The sequence below is a fragment of the Schistocerca americana genome, chromosome 7 (assembly GCF_021461395.2).
Source record: "Schistocerca americana isolate TAMUIC-IGC-003095 chromosome 7, iqSchAmer2.1, whole genome shotgun sequence".
Lineage (NCBI taxonomy): Eukaryota > Metazoa > Arthropoda > Insecta > Orthoptera > Acrididae > Schistocerca > Schistocerca americana.
Window position 1 is genome coordinate 166,827,836 of NC_060125.1, and position 24,490 is coordinate 166,852,325.

General features: G+C 38.0%; 1 protein-coding gene across 3 annotated transcripts in view; it reads right to left on the reverse strand.

The window, feature by feature from the left end:
- Positions 1–1,444: 1,444 nt before the first annotated feature.
- LOC124622306 (mucin-17-like) overlaps positions 1,445–24,490 on the reverse strand; it is a 79,376-nt gene continuing 56,330 nt past the window's right edge. For all 3 annotated transcript variants that reach the window (XM_047147979.1, XM_047147980.1, XM_047147978.1), the window contains one exon: positions 1,445–8,161. In XM_047147979.1, coding sequence (XP_047003935.1) covers positions 2,733–8,161 — 5,429 coding nt within the window. In that variant the 3' untranslated portion in view covers positions 1,445–2,732. The remainder of the gene's footprint in view (positions 8,162–24,490) is intronic.

Genomic DNA, 24,490 nt, shown 5'->3' on the forward strand with positions numbered 1-24,490 from the left:
CACAATAAATTGTGGTCAGAGTCCACATCTGCTCCTGGAAATAACTTACAATTTAAAACCTGCTTCCAAAATTTTGTCCATTACGTAATCAATCTGAAACCTTCAAGTGTATCCAGGTCTCTTCCACGTATACAACCTTCTTTCATGATTTTTAAACATGATTAAATTATGCTCTGTGCAAAATTCTACCAAGCGGCTTCTTTCATTCCTTTCCCCCAGTCCATATTCACCTACTACTTTTCCTTCTCTTCCTTTTCCTATTACAGAATTCAATTATAAAAAATGACATGAGCCTATGAACATCGACAAAAATGGTACCAACTGCTCATTCACAGTGGAAGAAAACAATAAGAAATAATACGGCAAGGAAAAAAAAAAAAAGCATACCAATATGTCAATTGTCACGAAAAAGTCACAATTTATGCACATTGATGAAAATTAATTAGAATCAGCAAGGTTCCAAACTCTCTCCAAAGCTGATGATAATTACCAGTGAACAATAGTAAATATACTTTTCCCCTACAGTGAATTACATGAAACTTCTAACCTAGTGCAAAAGTCGTAAAAAAGATGATCATACTAGCTACTAGACAAACAGAAGTTGTGAATTTCATTTATTTGTGACAAATTAGTGCGAATACAAGTTTCAGAATTGTATACCACCTTACTTTTCACAGCACTGCGAAGCACTACAGAGTATCAAAAGCTGCCAGAAACATAAAACAGTTTTACGACCCACCAAACAAAATGAAAATAGATCATTCTGTAGCCTATCTGCATATCAAGACATTCATGTTATCATAGAAGTCCAGAACAAAACATAATCATTGGAATATGCAGACAAATTAACCATTCTTACACACATCTGATATAATTGTTTGTTAACAGCTTTTAGAAACAGGATTCACTTATTTAAAAGCTTAAAACAAGAGGGGCACAGGACACACTCGTAGAAATGGTGACAGGAAGAACAAATTTAGAGTCAAGACTTCCCAAATAATTCACTTTACAATACTTTTGCCTCCCCTCACACAAAATCATTCTCTTTTTAGACCTTTCTACACTTCCCTGTCTTATTCCCACCTGACTCTGTTGTTTCGCTTCTTTACGAACCAACCTTTTACATGTTATCCTAACTGTGCATCGTTTAATATGCCATTCAGTGTAATTTGGATTTTCTTTTGAAAACCTGCATTTCAATTCCTTTTCCTGTATGGCTTCCAAGAAGGTAACCCTTAATAACATAAGTTTAATGCCATTTATTATGCATGGTTATTAGTCAAGTTCCAGTCCTTATACTCTTTTGCAAATGCAATACTTTTCCAATTTTCCAAAGAGCTTATGCCAAATTAAATATTTTATTGTTTTAATATTTTCATTTCAGCTGAAATAGTGTTTTGTTAATTTGCAAGGGCAGAAAATCACATAATAAAAGACTTCTGGAAACAATGCCAAAATAAAAATTTGTTTACTGCATATTAGGTGGTGTATTGCACAAATGTTACAGGACATGTTGAAATATCTTTTTTCCCCTTTTTTCTTTCTTCATGTGGATGTATGTAAAATCATGAACATGGGACTTGTTGTTTCAGGTCTAAGGGAAACAAAACATAATACCATATGCCAAATACCTATTGTATTGGATATTAACAATTTTTTACAAAGTACATATAATTGACACACATGTACAAAATCACTGATAAAATCACTCACTCAAATACCAAGTATGCAACTCAGTGGTGACAACATTTTATGTATCTTACTTATTATATGAAGCTATGATACTTTATGTGCATACTTGCATCCATTCTTTTCATTCCTGTCAGCACAAAAAGACATTCACATTACATTCAAACATGTATACAAAATGGTCAGGCACCTCATATTCATATAACCTCTGTCTTATGCACATACACATGAACACACACATACAAATGTATATATATCATAGTTACCTTTTTTAATAAAATATGTTCACCATTCAATATTTTCAGCCTACACTGAAATTAATAATTTCATATTTACAACAGTCATAAAATAATAAAAATTTCATAAAAATGTTCCTATAGGATTTGATATAAAACAAAATCTGACACTATTCTGATATCTGACAGGAGACATATTTACAGAGAGATTCTAATATACAACACAATAAAAGAAAACCACAGTCTTACTGATTACTGTCACACCCTTTGGGTACAAAGTAAGAAATTTTCTTGTTTCATTTTACAAACTCAAATTTCATTAATAACAAGACATATATCAGCTGGGTGAATGAAAGATGTGTGGAGACTAAGCACTGTTACCTCATTTTTGAAAGTGCTCCTCACCTACGAACTACTATGGTACCCAAACAATATCTATAATAAAAATCCTTTAAAACTACGCAGCAATGCTACATGAACAATACAAATCTACATACAAGTAACACCACTTTAATGTATGAAAAGTAAAGGAGTCTCTCAATTTTGAGCTCAATTTAGTTCTCTCATGTAACTTATAGCATAAGTAATTTAACTTCAAAACAATTTTAAGTTTGATGAGATCTCAAACTCATGTTCGAATACTAAAATCAAGTAAAAGACGAATAAAAATATTTAAAAAGTTTCCATGTACATTATGCTGGTATTTGTGTGCAGTTTTGAATTATCAACTAAAATCTTTCCCACTTACTGCAGCTGCACTCTCTCTATTTTTGAATGACAGCTTGCAATTTACTTAAAATCATGTCATTACCTTTCACTTTCTTCTTTTGCTGGAGCAGTTTCTGAATTATTCCCACTTTCGGCCCACACTGATGATACGATTTGGTGACCTCCGATAACTGCAGTGGAACTGGAATTTGTCTCCTCAGGTATGCCTGAGGTGCTTTCTGCATCTTCGATAGCAGCCAATTGATGAGTTGACACATTCGCATCCATTAACATGTTTTCTGATGTGCTTTCTACACAGTTCACAGATGACTGGTCTTCATGATGTGGTGATTGTTCTTCCTCAGCAGCTGCAGTATCTGAAGCTTTTCTAGCAATTGCTTCTGAAGTGCTCTCTAGCTGATGTGAAAATACCACTGGAGTGCTGGTTATGTGGACAGAAGAACCTATCCCATCAGAACTATCTTTAACATCTGTGACATATGATGTAGAGACAGCTTGGTCAGTCAGCTTTTTTGTACAACACGGTGTTTCTGATGTGCTCTCTGGCATCTGCTGAAATTCTGGCTGGATGCTGTTGAAATTGACTGTATTTTCCTGAGGAGATGATATTTCAGGGACTTGTGCAGATGCTGCTTCACCAAGAGAACTGTACTTTGAACACGAATTTCCAGCAACCTCTGAACTTGTGACTCCCTCAGAAATGTTCTCAAAAGAAGGTAACACTTTATCTTTTTTTTGTGAAGCTTCAGCTGAGCTAGAAGGGGGAACAACTGTATCTCCAATTTTATCTTGCATTTGTGATGATTCACTGACCTCTTCAGAGACATATTGCACAGGTAGCTGCAAACTGGGCAAGGCTTTCATCACTGTCGAGCTGGAAACAGGAGACTCTGTTGATGGTGCTGTTTCTGGGGCATAATTTATTGATGAAAATGCAGAAGTAGGAATAACAAGAGATGACTGAGTCAACTGCATTGATGTGGAGGGCGGTGGTGGTGGTGGACTTTCAAGATGAGTGACAGCTGATGGTACTTCCAATGGAGTCATTATTGGCTGGTTGAGTGTCAGCGATGTCTCTAAAACACCTGGAGCTGCAGGAGGCAGCCCAGCAGTTGTGACTGACGGAAGCAGCATAGCAGCTTGATGCAATGTTGTGGATGAAACAGTTAAGAGTGAGGACGACTCCAAAAGTCTTCCAGGACTTCCAGGGTGGTTGATAGTCAAAGCATCACCTACAACATTAGTGGATTCTGGCTGGAAAACATCAGTATTGGCCAAAGCAGCTGCTAATATGTCCTGATTGCAGGCACCTGGAGCAGCTGTCTGGCTATTATTAGCAATACTGAAGACAGTGCACTGCTGATCGTGTGAAACTGAAGGAGAGTGCTGTTCCATATTTACAACACCACTTGTAGTAGCAGCTTGATTATTTATCGTTAATATCAATTTATCGAGATCATTCTGAGATCCCAAAGTTGATGAATCAATATACAGAGCATTGGCTGCTTTAGAATCTGGTGCAGCTGATGTATCGTATGCCACCAGTGTTGAATTGTCAAAGGGTTGTAAATTACCTGATTCATTTATTGTAACAAGTACCAAAGTGCCAGAGTCTGTAGCAATTTGTCCTGATGTCCCCATCATTTGAGCCAGTTGTTCTGATGTCAATATGGATCCAGACGATGGTGAATGTTGGATGTTTACTGTCGTACCAGATGATGCCGATGACGGAATAAGAATATTGGTTCCACTTACGGGGTGTTCAGCAGCTTCAGCTGGCACTGCTGCTTGAAGAACTTGGACAGATTGCAGTGACTGTGATACACTTGCAGGCTGTAAAATTTTTGCTGGTAATTTCTGTTTTGCATTTTGTATTGCCAGTACTCTTCCTTTTGGGTGTATTGTCTGAATGGTACCTTTCTGCTGTGTGTGAGGTAATATTTTTGAAGTATTTGGCACCTGACCTGTACTAATACCTGATGTTGTCTTTTTAATACTGTCAGTAGAGACAACAACAGTTGCTGATTTTGGAACTTGTAGCCTTTGCACAAGCATTCTCTGCTGTGAAGAAGGTTTTGTCATTATTGGTCTCTGCTGTTGTGGTTGGAGTGAAGACTGTGTCCCAGTAGTCAGAAGAACACGCTGTAATGATGTTCCAGGCGAAGGGATTTGTTTACCTCTTACTAACTGTGGTTTCAGGCTTACTTGAGGGACACTCTGAGTGGAGTGACTACTCGAGATGATGCCTTGTTTAGATTGCACAGATGATGTAACCTGTGGTGAATGAATCAATATTGTACTGCTCTTTGATTTACTGGTAGTACCCACAATTCTCCCAGTCGAAGTCTGTAGCACATTAACTTTCTGAAGACTCTGCATAGAGGGTAAGGAGACTTTAGCCTTGGTGCTCTGCATAGCTAATTTGGGTGCAACAATTTGTTTCTGTTTTCCAGTACTTGTAAAAACTTTTAATTGCTGTTGAGGCATGGGCACTATCTTTGCACCTTTTGGTAAAACTGCTTTACCAGAAGGAACTGCAGTGACAATTGCACCTGAGCTTGTGATCACTCGCTGCCCAAATGTTGGAATCTTACTGCTCGTTGTAAGTACCGACTGGACCTCTGAAGAGCCAGTGCTCTGTGAAGTCTTCATTATCAATAATTTCTTTGTTGAACCATTGTTTCCCTGTTGCTGGTTTATAGTTTTTAGGGTAACACATTGCTGAAGAGGTTTTCCAGGATATCGCACTTGTTGACCAGGGCTCTGCTGTATAATTACATACTTACTACCTGGTTTATGTGGTAGTACTGACTTTAAACCACTAACATTTGTACCTTGAGCAGGAGAAGATTTTATAATCTTCAAAACTGTGTTACCACCATGCGCTGTTTTCACCGAAGAAACAGGTGTCATTAAAGATCCACTTTCAGCAGAAGCTGGAACTAACACTGATGCAGAAGACAACTGTCCATCAATATTTGCTGCACTAACGACAACTGGCTGTATAGCAGAAAATTGTTTAATGGTGTCTTTCACATCTAACTCCTCCTTAATAACAGCATCAGTCATTACTACAGGCATGGAGTTTATATCAAGTTCATCATCATCATCAATCGTATCAGTTTCCTGGAGAGAGAGCTTTTCACTGTCACACACAAATTTCTCTTCTGTCGTTTCAGAAGAATCTTTCCCAACATCTGGTTCGACTTTGTCCACAATATCAACATCAGAAACTTGATTATCTATTACTGGACATGACACTGGCTTTGAAATTTCTTCTTCTGATAATCCAGCAAGCACTTTGCTGCCAGAATTTCCTTGATTCTCACTTTCCAATTTGTCAGTAGTTTCTTTTATTTGCAAAGACAGTAACTCATTCTGCTCTGTAGATTCAGGGATCTCTTCAGGATTTTCAGAATCAACCTGATCATCAGTATTTATATCTGATGTTACTTCTCTTTCATCAGTTGGCAGAAAATTTTGCATATTTGAACTATTTTCTGATACAGGGAGTACAGAGTTTTTATCTGGAGAAGATTCCTCATTTGCAGCCAAGTTTTGAACATCTTCATTTTCACTTGTATGACACATCTGATCTGTCACATTTGGCTCTTTAAACTGTTTCTCACTGCTCTCAGCAGGGTGGTCTTTCACTACTTCCAGATTTGATAACTCATTTTTCTCAACATAAGTTTCTGATTCAAAGTTTGATTCCAGTAAATTTTTCTCCTCCTCAGTTTCTGAAAATTCTGTCTTCAAGGTGAGAGATTCATCTTTATAATCTTTTTGTTCAGATAAAAAACTTTCATTTTTTTGCTCATGCTGAGGAGAATCGTCAGGTTTTGTACTATAATCACAATCATCACCTCTGCCATCTAAGGATTCAGTAATTCCTTCATCTAGCTCAGATACAGAAAGAGATTTTCTTTCTGAAAGGAGTCTATTTTCTGGCACTGTTGGCAGATCAGGAATAACTGTTTCTGCCATAACAGTTTCAAATTCTGATTTCAAATCTTCCAACTCATTTGAGTCTTCTGTCTTAACTTTTATGCCAGAGTCCTCACCACTACTTGGGTTTTGTGGCACATCCATTCCTGTGTTTTCCAGAAATTTATGGTCAATGTTCTCTCCGTATGTATTTGTGAAGCTCATTACTTCTGAGGGCTTTTCTTCCGTTTCTGTACCATTGCCACTCACCCTTTCATGTGTGCCAGTCATTATTTCCTGCACATCTTCATTTGCCAATATAGAAGATGATTCACAGTCCTCTGTACTCACTGTTTCCTTGTGGTGTCGCTCATGCAACAAAGATTCATTATTGTCCACAGCTTCTGCAGTTTCCTGTGACCACGTATCAACCTCTCTAGTGACAGCAAATGAAGACTGATGTTGTTTCACTTCAGGGTTCTTTTGTTTCTGTACCGAATCTCTGTCCTCTGTGACTCTGGGGAACCTGAGGTTCTCTGCAAACTTTTTAGCTCTCTCTTCAAGCTCTACATCCAACATTGAGTCTGCACTCTCATCAAAGTCAAAGCACGACATCTCTTTAGCTCTTGTTGTATTTTCTGGTTTGGAGCTCTTGTTTAATACTTGTTTTAATAGCTCAATTTCTTGTTCTTCCTGTTCATCATCATCATCATCTTCCCAATCTGCCAACAATTTCTCTCTGATTTCTTCATTTGTCTTCTTTTTCTTTGGTGGTATTTCTTTTTTCTTTGAACCCTTTCTCTTTCCAAATATAGGTTTCCTTTCCATTTTTTTTTCTGACGGCTTATCAGCTTGTGGTTCAGTTCTTTCATTAAGCTTGTCACAAGCTGAACTGTCTGGACTTATATCCATTTTGATAACTTTGTCTTTAGTTCGAACTATTTTTATAGGAGGTTCACTGTCTGAATGATAATCTCTTTCCTTCGACCCATCCGTAGATACGTTGCTCTGACTCTGCTTCATTCGACCTTTAGCAGTTCCTCTCCCTGCTGGGGATCCTAATGAAATGTCTGCTTTTAAAGAAACTTTTCCTTTACCTCGACCACGGTTAGCTAGTGGCATATTTGAGTGATACTTGTTATGAAGTATGATTACATTCAGACGGTTACTAGTGAAATCACATGTTGGGCAATGGTAGGGTGCACTCTTCTCTGAAGCACTATTGTTAACAGAGGGCTGCGGCCTGATCCGTACTTCATGATCTGCCTCCTCACCTCTCAGTATTCTGAGAAGACGTGGGTGGGTTATACGACGACGAACAGTAGGCTTATGGCTTTGCACTTCTGGAGTAACTGCTGAATTCTTATTCATTTTTGCTGGCTTTGGAAACCACTCAGTGGGAGAAACAGGTTTCTTATCTTCACAAAATATTGTCTTCCAAGTTGTTTTCTCCTTTGGAGCAAACTCACTGTCTGACAGAATCTGTGGATCACCACCTGTCATAGACTCAGCCTTTTCTACATCAGCAGGAAATTTATCCATAAAGGCCGAGCCTTCTTTCTTCTTGGTACGGTACATATCTGTAACACCAGAAATATTCCTATTTAGGTTAGGAAATTTGTGAATGCACAATTATAACTAATTCTCACATTGGTAATGTATTAACTTTATAGAATGTTAAAGAATTTTTTAGAGTTACCATAATAAGCAGTTGCAATATTTAAACATACATATTATGAATACGTTTCTTAATACAATACTGGAAAGTTCAGGGTAGAATATAAAGTAATGGAAGGAGTAGAGATAACTACTCATGATACTGAGGAGATATTGAGCAGTCAATATTTGAATGTGCAGATATAATCAACATCATAAATACAGTAATGGAAAGTCACTGGTAAAATATAAATAGTTTTAGGGGTAAAAGTAACAACTGGCTGAATAATTAAGGGGCTGACTCATCAATTGGCACACAAAGAAGAGTGAATATTTGTAGCTTTTGGGCAAATCCTATTTAAGAGCTTTAGGGTATAAGTTCATGCGCGCGTGCGTCCACACACACACACACACACACACACACACACACACACACACACACACACACACCTCTAAGGCTACACTGTTCCTGCTGACTACATTGCGCCAGCACTCCAGCTGCACTAGGTTGAGAGGTTGTGTCGAATGGAGTGGGTAAGGGAAGAAAGCAGATAGAAAGTGCAAGGGAGGGTTGGGAATGTGGCCGACAGCCAAGAGGTAGAGGCAGGAGATGCATGGGCTGGAAATGTTACACCAGTGAACTCGTTCTGCCTACAGGTATGGGGAGTTGTCCACAGTCTGCAATGGTGTATAGGACTGGATCGAGAGGAGGAAATAGAACAGAGGTAGAGGGAGACTGCAGAGAAGAGGGTGTGAGTGCAGGATGAATGAAGATGGGTCATGGGGCAGGGATGGATGCGAGTGTGAGGCAGACACTAGCAGAGACTGAGGCCAGGAGGGTTACAGGATCGAATCCCCCATCTCATTGCGTGCTGTACACAACTCCCCCCAGCCTGAAACCAGTGAAAAGCTCTTTGGTGTCAAATTTATATTTTGTGTGGCTGCTGGTCGTGATCAGCAACCCTTCCTCAACCCTCCCTCCCACTACCAGTGGCCTTTCTTCGTTCCGCCATTCCACTCGACACAACCTGTTACCCTAGTCAACTTGCAGTGTTGGCACAACACGGTCACAGTACAGGTGTACGTATGTGTGTATGTATACTATACAGCTCTGAAGAATGATTTTTCTGGCAGCTAGCAACATCCCCAGTTTGTTTAATGTGCCTTCAACTGTTTGCTGAGTTGTTACCATTAGTCTTTACACAAATCAATGTCATAAATATTTAAAGAGTTATGATAGCTTCTCTCACCATAATATGCAAGTAGTTATAATGAATAACCTGCGACATCACAGTTATTGGTTTCGTACAAAACACAGTGACCAATCATCAGACAATAGAAAATGCCAAGGAAATGTTTCTGAAAAGAAACTGGGGTGATGTTCACAATGTCTCAGAAGATAACTTTATCTTGCAACTCTTCCACTTGGTCTGTGTTTGCGCAGAAAAACCACAATATGGGAATTGTGAGTCTGTCTTGATGCAAAACACTTTGTTTACTTATTTATTCCCCAAACTAGTTTCAGTGACAAATATCGCCATCAGCGGTGGGTTCTTTAAATCTAAAACATGCAGAAAATTGAATAGTTATACAAACACTGTAACATATTATTACATTTTAACCATTTGGTTTTTGAAATATAGTTTTATGTGGATATTTTCATACTACCTTATTTATTGTACATTATGGCATGTTTTCTGTGCTTTTTCTGTTGCTGTTTCTCTCAGCATACATCAGGTCATTTGCAACTGTGTGAGCAGCTGTTAGTAAACAAATACTAAAAGGTGAACATACTTATGTCAGCATTATACACTTGGTGTGCAGTAGTGCTATGGATAAGGTTTTGACGTGTACTGGGCTGTTACTTAGTTTGTCGTGTACTCACATTTGTTAGAGGGCATGTAGCTAATTCTATACACAGAAAAGCAAAACTTTTGCACTTTGTTTACAATCCAAAACATTATGCCATCTTGCTGTTCACACATGTGTCGCAAGAAATGTATCGCATGTTGTGAGAAGGCTATGAAAACTATAGTGGGAGTTTTGATGACCTTCGTTCCTTATTTATGTCTCTGTGTGTGATGGGGAAGTGGTTCTTTTGTGTGTGTGTGTGTGTGTGTGTGTGTGTGTGTGTGTGCGCGCGCGCTTGTGTGTGTGTGTGTGTGTGTGCTTTCTGTTCTGTGTCCTGGGTCAGTTCTCTCAGAGCAGTAAAGAATGTGTTGTTGCAAAATGTTGTGTTTTCGTTTATTATATTTTTCCTTTCCACTATAGCCTTTTGTATGCAGTAATTTTCTTCTGTTGTTACTTGATCGGCATAGACTGTTGCTGTGTTTCAGAACGTGTAGATCACTTTCAATATTAGTGGCGTTATGGTTTTTGTATACAAGAAATTATTCAGGTAGTGAAGGGAGACGAAAATTTAATAGTCATGGGTGACTGGAATTCGACAGTAGGAAAAGGGAGAGAAGGAAACATAGTAGGTGAATATGGATTGGGGCTCAGAAATGAAAGAGGAAGCCGTCTGGTAGAATTTTGCACAGAGCATAACTTAATCATAGCTAACACTTGGTTCAAGAATCATAAAAGAAGGTTGTATACATGGAAGAATCCTGGAGATACTAAAAGGTATCAGATAGATTATATAATGTTAAGACAGAGATTTAGGAACCAGGTTTTAAATTGTAGGACATTTCCAGGGGCAGATGTGGACTCTGACCACAATCTATTGGTTATGAACTGTAGATTAAAACTGAAGAAATTGCAAAAAGGTGGGAATTTAAGGAGATGGGACCTGGGTGAACTGAAAGAACCAGAGGTTGTACAGAGTTTCAAGGAGAGCGTAAGGGAACAACTGACAGGAATTGGGGCAAGAAATACAGTAGAAGATGAATGGGTAGCTCTGAGAGATGAAGCAGTGAAGGCAGCAGAGGATCAAGTAGGTAAAAAGACGAGGGCTAGTAGAAATCCCTGGGTAACAGAAGAAATATTGAATTTAATTGATGAAAGGAGAAAATATAAAAATGCAGTAAATGAAGCAGGCAAAAAGGAATACAAAGTCTAAAAAATGAGATCGACAGTTAGTGCAAAATGGCTAAGCAGGCATGGATAGAGGACAAATGTAAGGATGTAGAGGCGTATCTCACTAGGGGTAACAAAGATACAGCCTACAGAAAAATTAAAGAGACCTTTGGAGAAAAGAGAGCCACTTGTATGAATATCAAGAGCTCAGATGGAAACCCAGTTCTAAGCAAGGCGGGGAAAGCAGAAAGGTGGAAGGAGTATACAGAGGGTCTATAGAAGGGCGATGTACTTGAGGAAAATATTATGGAAATGGAAGAGGATGTAGATGAAGATGAAATGGGAGATACGATACTGCGTGAAGAGTTTGACAGAGCACTGAATGACCTAAGTCGAAACAAGGCCCCGGGAGTAGACAACATTCCATTAGAACTACTGACGGCCTTGCGAGAGCCAGTACTGACAAAACTCTACCATCTGGTGAGCAAGATGTATGAGACAGGCGAAATTCCCTCAGACTTCAAGAAGAATATAACAATTCCAATCCCAAAGAAAGCAGGTGTTGACAGATGTGAAAATTACCGAACTATCAGTTAGTAAGTCACAGCTGCAAAATACTAACGCGAATTATTTACAGACAAATGGAAAAACTGATAGAATCCAACCTCGGCAAAGATCAGTTTGGATTCCATAGAAATGTTGGAACACGTGAGGCAATACTGACCTTACGACTTATCGTAGAAGGAAGATTAAGGAAAGGCAAACCTACGTTTCTAGCATTTGTAGACTTAGAGAAAGCTTTTGACACTGTTGACTAGAATACTCTCTTTCAAATTCTAAAGGTGGCAGGGGTGAAATACAGGGAGAGAAAGGCTATTTACAATTTTTACAGAAACCAGATGGCAGTTATAAGAGTTGAGGGGCATGAAAGGGAAGCAGTGGTTGGGAAGGGAGTGAGACAGGGTTGTAGCCTCTCCCCGATGTTATTCAATCTGTATATTGAGCAGGCAGTAAAGGAAATAAAAGAAAAATTTGGAGTAGGTATTATAACCCAGGGAGAAGAAATAAAAACTTTGAGGTTCGCCGATGACATTGTAATTCTGTCAGAGACAGCAAAGGACTTGGAAGAGCAGTTGAACGGAATGGACAGTCTCTTGGAAGGAGGATATAAGATGAACATAAACAAAAGCAAAATGAGCATAATGGAATGTAGTCGAAGTAAGTCGGGTGATGCTGAGGGAATTAGATTAGGAAATGAGACACTTAAAGTAGTAAAGGAGTTTTGCTATTTGGGGAGCAAAATAACTGATGATGGTCGAAGTAGAGAGGATATAAAATGTAGACTGGCAGTGGCAAGGAAAGCGTTTCTGAAGAAGAGAAATTTGTTAACATCGAGTACAGATTTAAGTGTCAGGAAGTCGTTTCTGAAAGTATTTGTATGGAGTGTAGTCATGTATGGAAGTGAAACATGGACGATAAATAGTTTGGACAAGAAGAGAATAGAAGCCTTCGAAATGTGGTGCTACAGAAGAATGCTGAAGATTAGGTGGGTACATCACGTAACTAATGAGGAGGTATTGAATAGGATTGGGGAGAAGAGAAGTTTGTGGCACAACTTGACTAGAAGAAGGGATCGGTTGGTAGGACATGTCCTGTGGCATCAAGGGATCACAAATTTAGCATTTGAGGGCAGTGTGGAGGGTAAAAATCGTAGAGGGAGACCAAGAGATGAATACACTATGCAGATTCAGAAGGATGCAGGTTGCAGTAGGTACTGGGAGATGAAGGAGCTCGCACAGGATAGATTAGCGTGGAGAGCTGCATCAAACCAGTCTCAGGACTGAAGACCACAACAACAACAACAACAACAACAACAACATGGTTTTTGTTCATTAGGTGTTCTGTGAAAGCTGAATGTGTGCTGTCACTATTTAAAGCTGTCATGTGCTCTGTGTATCTCGTTCAGAAATTTCTGCTTCTTTGTCCTATGTGTGTTTGGGGAATAAATATGTAAACAAATGAAGTGTTTTGCATCAAGGCAGACTTACAATTCCCATATTGTTGTTTTCTCTATGCAAACACAGACCAAATGGAAGAGTTCCAAGATAAAGTTGTTGTTTCGACGCCATGCGAGGTTTTTACAGTAAAGCTCTTCAACAAACTTAAAAAAATGAGGGTGAAACTACATCAAACAAACATGAATCTCAAGTACAACAAAATCTTCTCACTCAACATCATCATTCCTAATTATATTAAAATTAATGTAAACAACATGTCACCTGCAGCACAAATGCCAAACAAACAGCTGAAAGAGCTTAGCTGAAATATGAAATTTTCTCCCTACACTCAACGAAACAAGAACTGAACATTAGCTTATACAAATTACACGTAGAATTAGCAAACAAAATCACCAGTCCCTCAATACTGTATGACATAATGGTAAGAATAAATCACCACTCACAGTCAACAATGGAAAAGAAATGGCAGCAACAGGAACAAAAATTAAATGGAATTAAGAACAAAAACAGCTCTAAAACCGCTCGTTCGTTCGTTCGCTCACTTGTGCGCGCGCACGCGCGCGCGCGCGCGCGCGCGCGCCCACACACACACACACACACACACACACACACACACACACACACACACACACACACATGAATACTTGATTAATTTTACTGACATAACATTCACAAAAGAAGATCAGCAGCTACTTGAGAAAGGCCCCAAATACAATTTGAACGCTCACATAACACATAGAAAATCATATTATTGATACTGAATACATCATAGGACAACATGAAAAAACTCTCACACCAGACTTCAACTCAGGCCTAAACAAGAGAACTAGTGACAGAGGAAATGAAACAAATCATCAGAAAGAATAAACCATCCATAACCACAAATACAATAACATCTGATGAGAAAACCATAAACAGTATACATAAAAAATTAAAACAAGATAACACACTCACCACCAATGTGGACAAAGGGAATGCTCTAGTTTAATAACACACACAAAATACATTGAGAAAACAGAAAAAATTCTGGAAGAGAATAAAATAAGCAAGCTAACCAGTGACCCAACACAAACATACCGAAGGACAGAATATAATCTGTCTTGTAGATGAAACACAAAAAAGTATAAAGAGCTACACAGTAACATCAACACAGTACACCCACAAATCCACTTGACAATGGAAATAGAATAAAACAGAAATTAAATTTCTTGGATCTTACAATCACAAGAAACAACACCAACATGAATTCTCCAGCTACAGAAAACCCACATCCACAATCACTGTTATCCATAGCTCATCTAACCACCCGACAGTGCATAAATATGCGAGTTTCAGACACATGCTCCACAGGATAAACACGACAACTCTTAAACTAGAAAACTACACACAGGAACTAAATACAATCAAACAAATTGCTGTTGAAAATGACTACAAAACAGACATCATAAACAAACTCGACAACAAGATAAAAATGAAACATAAAAATAAGTACTGAAAACCCAGAGGCAGAGCACACAGAACCCAGCAGACCACACCACATCAGGAAAAAGAGACAGATGGTACACATTAACATACAACAACAACAAAATCACAAAGAATTGGAAACATGTTGAAAGAGCAAGGGAGCCCACTAACATTCAGAAGAAACAACACAGTTCAATAAAAGGCTTAAGATCAGATAAAAAAAAAAAACCTCTGACTAATTCAGCAATGCTGGAATATATCAACTAACATGTAACTCCTGTCAGGCCCAATACAAAGGACAACCAAGCAGACATTTCTGAACGAGATACACGGAGCACATGAGAGCTCTAAAGAGTAACAGCACCCATTCAACTTTCGCAGAACACCTAGTGGACAAAAATCATAACCCCACTAATATCTAAAGTGATCCACACATTCTGCAACACAGATACAGACTATACTGATCAAGTAACAATAGGAGAAAATTATTGCATACAAAAGGTTATAATGGAAGGGAAAAATGTAATAAACGAAAACACAACCTTTTTGCAACAACACTCTCTTTGCCACTCAGAGAAAACTGACCCAGGACACAGAACAGAACGTACACACACACACACACACACACACACACACACACACACACACACACAAAAGAACCACTTACCTATCACACACAGAGACATAAATAAGGAACAGAGGTTATCAAAACTCCCATTATAGTTTTTATAGCCTTCTCACAACATGCGATACATTTCTTGCGACACACGTGAACAGCAAGATGGCATAACGTTTTGGATCATAAACAACATGCAAAAGTTTTGCATTTCTGTATATAGAATTAGCTGCATGCCCTCCAACAAATGTGAGTACACTACAAACTAACAGCCCAGTACACACCAAAACTGTATCCACAACACTACTGCACCACAAGTGTGTAACACTGACATATGTAAGTTCACCTTTTATTATTTTTTTTACTAACAGCCACTCACACAGTTGTAGATGACATGATGTATGTCATGTATGCTGAAAGAAATGCCGCAAGCAGCAACAACAATTTTTAAGAACATAATGTACAATAAATAAGGTAGTATGAAAGTATACACAGGAAACTATATTTCAAAAAATGAACAGTTAAAATGGAATAATAGGTTACAATGCTTGTATAAGTATGCTATTTTCAGCATGTTTTCAATTTACAGAACCCACTGATGTGGCGATATTTGTAGCTGAAAACTAGTTTGGGGAATCAATTATTATTATTATTATTTTGAGCTTTTCCTCATTACAGAGGCTTATCTCCAACATAATAATTTACTTGGAAATTACAATACAAACAATAAACGTTCTTAAACTATATTTTCAAAATATTCTTCCAGGTGTTTCGATCTTGTGTGTCCTCTTCCTCTGCGCCCATTCTCCTCATTGTGTGCTGTACATTTTCGGAGCCAAGTGGTCATAGGTCGTCGTCTTCTTCTTCTCCCCTCCGGTTCCCACTCCAGTATCAATTTTAGTATTCTGGTTTTCTCCATTCGTCATACATGCCCACATCCCTGTAATTTCTTCCTATCTATTACGTCATATATTCTTTCTTTTATTTCCATTCTCCTTATTATTTCGGTGTTCCTTATCTTTTCTTTCCTGGAGATTCTTGCCAATCTTCTCCAGAAGTCCATCTCTAGAGCTTGTAATTTTTTAATGTGCTTCATGTTAATTGTCCAGGTCTCCGTTCCATACAGAACCACACTCTCTAATATGGATTTGTATATTAATTTTTTAGTTCTGCTCATTACATTCCTGCTCCATAAGACTGAGTTAAGCATCCCAATGACCCTCCGTCCACTACTAATTCTTTTATTGATTTCTGACTCTGGTTTTCCCTCGATTTCTAAAATGGATCCCAAATAACAGAAAGTGTTTATCTTTTTGATTTTTTTTCCTTCAATGTACAGCTCATCTGAATCATTATTCAAGTATTCTGTTTTTTGGTAATTAATCTTCAAACCCCAAGTTTTGTATGCTACTGCTAGTTGATTGCACATATAGTTAGCATCTTCCCCATCTTGTGCTACGACTACTTGATCATCAGCAAACAATAAATGATGTAGGTAAACTCCATCTCTTATTTCTAATCCCATACTATTACATTTACGAGACCATGTTCTAAGGCTAATATCTACATAGATTTTAAATAATGATGGTGACATGGGACAGCCCTGTAAAGGGCCTTTGCTTGTTATAAATTTCTGTGAATGTTTATTACCAACTTTCACTTGGCAAATGTTATCTTTATACATCTGTTGTATTATTTTAATCAAGGAAGGGTTTATGTTTGCCATATGTAGTGCTCTCCAAAGAAATTTTCTTGGAACAGTATCATACGCTTTTTCTAGATTTATGAAAATTAATCCTATATTTTTTGATTTTTCCCTATGTTTCACCAAAATCTGTCTTAATCTGAAAATATGGTCTACACATGATCTCCCAGCCGTGAATCCACATTGTTCTTCTTGGGTTCTAAAATTTTTTTCCAGTTTATTTTTAATTACTTTCGCAAAAATTCTCATTAATGTGTTTGTAACACAAATTCCTCGATAGTTTGAACAAATTTTCCGATCCCCTTTCTTAAATATTGTATTAATGTAAGCTAGCTTCATCTCATTGGGTATTGAATCTCCATGTATCATTTTGTTGAAGAGCTGTGTTATCAGTTTCACAATTTTGTCACCACCATATTTCAGACACTCCAGATTGGTATTGCCTGGTCCTGGTGATTTACCATTCTTTCCTGTTCTCAACGCCTGAAGTACTTCACTTTCTAAAATTTGGATCTCATCATCTTCATGTCCTTTTTCTTCCACCGTTCCTTCATCTAGATATTCTTCTCTGTCCTCATTTAATAATTTTTGGAAATACTCTTCCCATTCCTTTTGTGTCATCAGTTGGAGATTAGTTTTGCTTTTTGTATCCTGTCGGAGCCCTTTTAATACTGACCATGCTTCTTTTGCTCTCCCAAATCCAAATTTGCTATTCACCTTGGCACATGTTCTTTCCCATTTTTCATTTTTTGCCATCCTTATTTTTTTCATCACTTCATTCTTCTTTTCCTTGTATATTGATCTTGTTTCTTCTGATTTATCATTCAACCACTGAAGGAACGCATTTCGTTTTGTTCTAACGAGGACCTCTAGTTCCTCTGACCACCACTCTGCTGCACGGTTGTGGTTGCTATCTTTTTTACCCAACACCTCTGTTGCTATGATTTTCACATTAGCTTTTATATAGTCATATATTTCCTCTGTACTTCCTTCAAATGATTCAACCAGTTTCCTTTCCATCCTGGCCGCAAAGAGTGTTCTGATACTTTCGTCTTGTAGGCTGTCAATATTAAAAGGTAAATTTTCATCTTTCTCAGTCTGGTTCATTTTATTTATGTTACTTGTATCGTTCCTTGCAATCTTCCATGGCCAAAAAGACTTCATTTTTACTAGACAGTGGTCTGATCCACACTGGGCTCCTCTATAAGATCTGACGTCTACTGCCTTGAAACTACTTGTTTGCCTAATGATAATATAATCTATTATAGAACGAAGTTCTTTAGTGTTCTGTTGCCAATTATATTTATGAATGTCCTTATGTTTGAAAAATGTATTGCTAATTTTTAGATCAAATTGTTCACAAATTGCAATCAATCATTCCCCATTGTCATTATATTCGTCCTCTCCATGTTTTCCTACTATTCTACAGGATTCTCTAATTCCTACCCTTCCATTCAGATCAATAAGTAAACAAATAAATAAGTAAACAAATAAAAAAGTGTTTTGCATGAAGTTGGACTCACAATGCCGATATTGTTGGATGTCTCAGACTTTAATTGAAGTTTTAATGTTTTGGTAGATAAATTTTATTTGTCTTTAATAGGTGTTTCCAATTGAATGAAAATACTACTAAAACACAAAAGAAGTTATGGGTTACATTATGAATCAAAATACTGAGAGACAGAAAACAGGATTTGTAAGAAATACTGAGGATTAGAAAATATGCAGGACTGATTTCATTTCATTAAAAAGACAATGTTCTGTACTTGTATATACAATAAAAAAATCACGGAGCTTGAAACAAACAATTCTAAAAATGAAATTAAAGGTATGCAACTAACCAAAAGAAAATGATTCCTGACAGGTCAATAAAATTTGAAGTACAAAACTGTACTTTTGTCCTAATCATTACACTCGCTTGGAAATAAAATCGAAACATGGTTTGATTTCTTTTCCCCTGTTAGTTAGCTTAGCAAAAATACTACATGCAAAAGTTCAGCTGCCAACATGAACTGGAAGTTACTCACTCAAAAATAATGATGAAGTATAACATTTTTCTAAACAGGTTCTATATCTGTAACTATATCATGTACTGCCCTGAATTCCTTTACTATGTGACATGGCCTTCTCTTGTCACTTCGTCCACTGAACTGCACTGAACTGCTGACTGAAAGGCGTCACAAGTTAATAGTCTTAGCTCCACCTTATATTTTGTTCGTTAGGCTCATTGCAAACTGATGAAGAATATATGGTAATAAATACAAGATACCACCACCACCACCACCACCACCACCACCACCACCACCGCCGCCGCCGCCCAAAATGGCAAAATTAATTTTATTTCTCATAAATAATACAAAAATATGAAGTAATGATACAATTCACCAAGTGTATTTTTATTTGTGCACCATGAACTTAAGTTAAGGATGACTTTTGACAGCTTGTGAATCACAGAGACTTCATATTTTGGTACAAAACTACACTGGAGTCGATCATTGTTATATTTTGAGGATTGTTACACATATTTAAACAGATTTTGAAACCCGAGAAGAGGAAGACTGAGAGTGCACTACTGATTACTTATTGAGGATATTATCATGATGGTGGAATGAAAATCATATTGCTCAATCCACCGTAATTTTCTCCATTAATGATCTGTAAAATTCCTTCACGTAACAGAAAAATTCTGTGTAACAGTTGAAGAACATTTGCTGTAGTAGAAGGAGTCTGATGAATCTGTATTTGTTTCTCAGTGTGATCGATAAAACCAGCTGATGATGGGAGAGAACTCATATGACCTAAGCAATACCAAGAAAGAGAAATAATTAATTTCCTTTCTAATTTTTCCAGGTTTCTATGAGTCTCAGACTTTACAAACATACTATGTGATCAAAAGCATCCGGACACCCCCCAAAAACGTAAGTTTTTCATAGTAGGTAGAGATGGGTCATTCATGAACTAACGGCTCCAAAGAAACGGTTTACCAAGATGAACGGAACGAGCAAGGAATGAATTCTAAGGAACGGCCTTTCATGGTTCACTTCGCTTATAGTTCCTGGGAATGGGAAACGGTCGGTCTTGTTCCTGCAATGGCACGTCGGCCGGTTTCGTTCCAGCCTCAGTCCTGTTCCCGTCTGTCTCAGTCGTGGTCTCGCTCGGCCGGACTCATCCTTTTTCGCGTGACCACTCATCGCAGTTCCACTGCCGACTGCTCATAGTTAGTTCAGTATCGAGTTGTTCATTTCGATCACTTCGCACACCCATTCTAGATCTGTTTCAAGCCTGTTTTGAACTCTGAACTTCTGGTTCTTTTCGTATTCTATTCAGCATCCATGACCGGTAATTAAATTGTATTTTATAATTACGTGTTATGTAATACATGCATCTTTCGAGGTAACAAAACTGCGTATCTGCTTACTTCTCTATTTTGATAAAAATCAGAAGAAATATTTGTAAAAAGGCGAGATTTTTTGTTATTACACATGCAAAGAATGTTGGCACAGCACACACGAGTGGCCATTTTCTGTCCTTTTTTGATCCAAGGTAAAAGAGCATGTTCATTGTTATGAAAGCCAGACTGACTTACAACCAAATGAAGCCTGTGCTTTGTAATCGAGTGTATGGTGTCACATTATGTAAAGAGAATATGATAACTCCTACAATATTATTTCAGTGCTACAGGGGGCGCGAGAAAACTCGGCCGCAAGTACTAGACTGCTCACTGTCACCCACCAATCGTCATCTATTGTTTCAAAGTTGTTTGCATTAGCTTATTTGTTACTTCTTCACTGCCTAATTATTACACGTTTATCTATTCTGCTCGTAGCAGTCATCAAATCGTGCGTAATTGGCAAGCAGTCTGTACTCAGGGCCAGGTTTCCATTCGCCACCTTAAGTTATTTCACTGCGATCAGCCACATAACGCTACAGGTGGCTAAACGAGATGTTTTGCAGAATGACAAAAATTACAGGTGTGTGAGAATTCTGTTATGAATAAAAACTCTGTACTCTAGGGGGGAGGCAAGTGCCCCCTCTTGGTACCTTCCATTTTCAGTCACCTATGCTACTAATTTTCAATTTTTCATAAGAACCATACACCAAGCACAATGGACGGTGAACGAGTAAAAATGAACAGTTCCCAAAAAAGAGCGATCACCAGTGAACTAGTTCTCAAGGATGAACATCTTTGCCCATCTCTAATATTAGGTGCACTGTGCTGCCACCTACTGCCAAGTACTCCATATCAGCAACCTCGGAAGTCATCAGACATGGTGAGAGAGCAGAATGGGGCACTCTGCAGAACTCGCGGACTTCGAACATGTTCAAGTGACTGGGTGTCACTTGTGTCATACATCCGTAAGCGAGATTTCCACACTCCTAAACATCCCCAGGTCCTTGTTTCCGATGTGATAGTGAAGTGGAAACGTGAAGGTACACGTACAGCACAAAAGTGTGCAGGCCAACCTCGTCTGTTGACTGACAGAGACCACCAACAGTTGAAGAGGGTCGTAATGTGTAATAGGCAGACATCTATCTAGACCATCACACAGGAATCCCAAACTGCATCAGGATCCACTGCAAGTACTATGACAGTCAGGCAGAGGTGAGAAAACTTGGATTTCATGGTCAAGTGGCTGCTAATAAGCCGCACATCGCACCGGTAAATGCCAAACTACACTTCGCTTGGTGTAAGGTGTGTAAACATTGGACGATTGAACAGTGGAAAAACGTTGTGCGGAGGGACAAATCATGGTACACAATGTGGCGATCCAATGGTAGGGTGTGAGTATGGCGAATGCCTGGTGAACGTCATCTGCCAGCGTGTGTAGTGCCAACTGTAAAATTCGGAGGCGGTGGTATTATGGTGTGGTCATGTTTTTCATGCAGGGGACTTGCACCCCCTGTTGTTTTGCGAGGTACTATCGCAGAACAGGCCTACAATGATGTTTTAAGCACATTCTTGCTTCCCACTGTTGAAGAGCAATTTGGGGATGGTGATTGCAGCTTTCAACACAATCGAGCACTTGTTCACAATACACGGCCTGTGGCAGAGTGGTTAACCTTAGGCCTACTGATGCAAAGGCGTTTCTTACCATTTTCGTTGATTCAATACACCACCACTTTTTCTTTAAGGAAATTTTAGTTTTTGACTTTTCTCTTGGAGACAGTTATTTATCGAATGTGGTACTATGATTTGCAGAATCTTCATAGAAATAATTATCTTCAGCTTCCTCATGGCTGTGTACCCACAGCCTGTCTTATTACAATATTTAAATATCATTCTAACAGTTTAACCACCATTTCATACAAAACAATCTTTGCATGTTTCTTGTTGATGGCTTCAGTTGGTGTCTGTTGTACATCTCCACATCAATTATCAAAACATTCCCAGGTTCCTTATGACTTGAAAGGAGAGACTGAATGTACAGAATAATTTTTGGAGTGTGGATTATGAACAAAATGATATATTTCCTAACATTTATCAGACATTTAAAACAAAGAGCTACAAAAAATAAATATAACTTTTGTTTTTAACAAAGCATTGAAGCAAAATTCCCCTTCAACAAACACTGTCCCACGATAACATGACTGCATTTCCCCAACCCTGTGCAGTACCAGTCACTGTGACAAATGGTAAAAAATCCAGGGCTGTCCATCTCTTAGTTGCAGGTGTCACAACAGGAAATATCAATCTATGAAATTATTTTAGATAAGTTGAAATTTATTGACAGATGAAACATGATGCAAGGATTTTAAATGTTGACTGTAAATGGTAAAAAATCCACAGGAGGTTTTGACAAGCAAGTCTGCTCATTCTCTTGTTAGTCACATACGAAATACTTTTTCACTCAGAAGTTAATGTTCACATAGACTTAGGAGATAGTTAATAGAACAGACAAATCTTAACTAGATCCACTGCTCACCGCCTTTCCTGATGCAAATCACTTCCAAATAGGATACTTAATTTTAATTTGGAATTCTGAAGGGTATTTCTACATTTACATGACTACTCTGCAATTCATGCTTAAGTGATTGGAAGAGGATTCATATAACCACTTTCAGATTATTTCTTGACCATTCCATTCTTGAAATGCATGTGGGAAAAATTAACACATAAATCTTTCAGTGCCAGCTCTGATTATTATTTTATTGCAATGATCATTTTTCCTTACGCAGATGGAAGTCAACAAATTATTTTCACATTCACAGGCAAAAACTGATGGTTGAAATTTTGTGAAATCTTACGACAATGAAATAAGTGTTCATTTTAATGATTGCCACCTTAGCTCACATGTTGGAATCAATTACGCATGCTCTCCTCCCCCCCCCCCCCCCCCCCCCCTCTTTCCCTATTTCACAATGATACAAAATGAGCTGCACATCTCTGAACTTTTTTCAATGTCTTCTGTCAATCCTAACCAGTAAGAACCTCACAATTAACGGCAATACTCAAGATGAGATGAGCAAATGTAGTGTAAGAAGTCTCTTACCCCCCCTCCCCCCCCCCACATGTGGAGGACCTTACATTTCTTATGGTGTTTGTGGTCAATTGCCAATCTTGGATAAATTATTTTAAAACTGGTTTTTTATCTTCTGATGACTTTACTAGATGGTAAATGATAGCATCAGCTGTAAAAAAAAAAAAAAAAAAAAAAAAAAAAAAAAAAAAAAAAAAAAAAAAAAAAAAATAAGAGGGCAGCTCATATTGTTTCCTAAATCGTTTGGATTAGGAACAGCAGAAGGCCTATAGCACTTCCTTGAGGAACTCTACTTACCGTTTCTGTTTCACTTGATGAATTTCCATCAATTATTTCAAACTGTGATTTCTCTGAGAGGGAATTCATTGCACAACAAAATCTGATTAGAAGCTGCTTACAGTGGAACAATGTCAAAGGCCTTCTGAATATCTAGAAATACTGAATGAATTTGAGGTCATCTGTCGATAGCACTCATTACTTTATGTGAATTAAAAGACACTTGTGTTTCAAGAGAATGATATTTTATAAATCCGTGATGGTTGGGTGTCACCAAACTGTTTTCTTTGAGATATTTCATAATGCTCAAAAACAGTACATATTCTAAAGTCAAAGAGCAAATCAATGTCAATTATATGGGTCCACAATTCAGCAAATATTTCTATTGCACAGAATATGGTACTGTTCAATTCCTTGTCCACATAATACAATGCTGAAATGACATAACACAAAACCTGATATATCCTGTGATTTATTTTAATTATATGATTGCTCCATTCACAGCATTCTTTTAGGGCAACATATAGCAAATACATCAGGGATGTAGTGAGTATTGGATATCAACTCACTTATCTAACAGAATCCCAATAAGAAATTTACACTGAAATCTTTTTGTTGACACTGTGGGCCTTGCACTGTTAACAGCCACAAACAAAAGACTTGTTTTGTTGCACTAT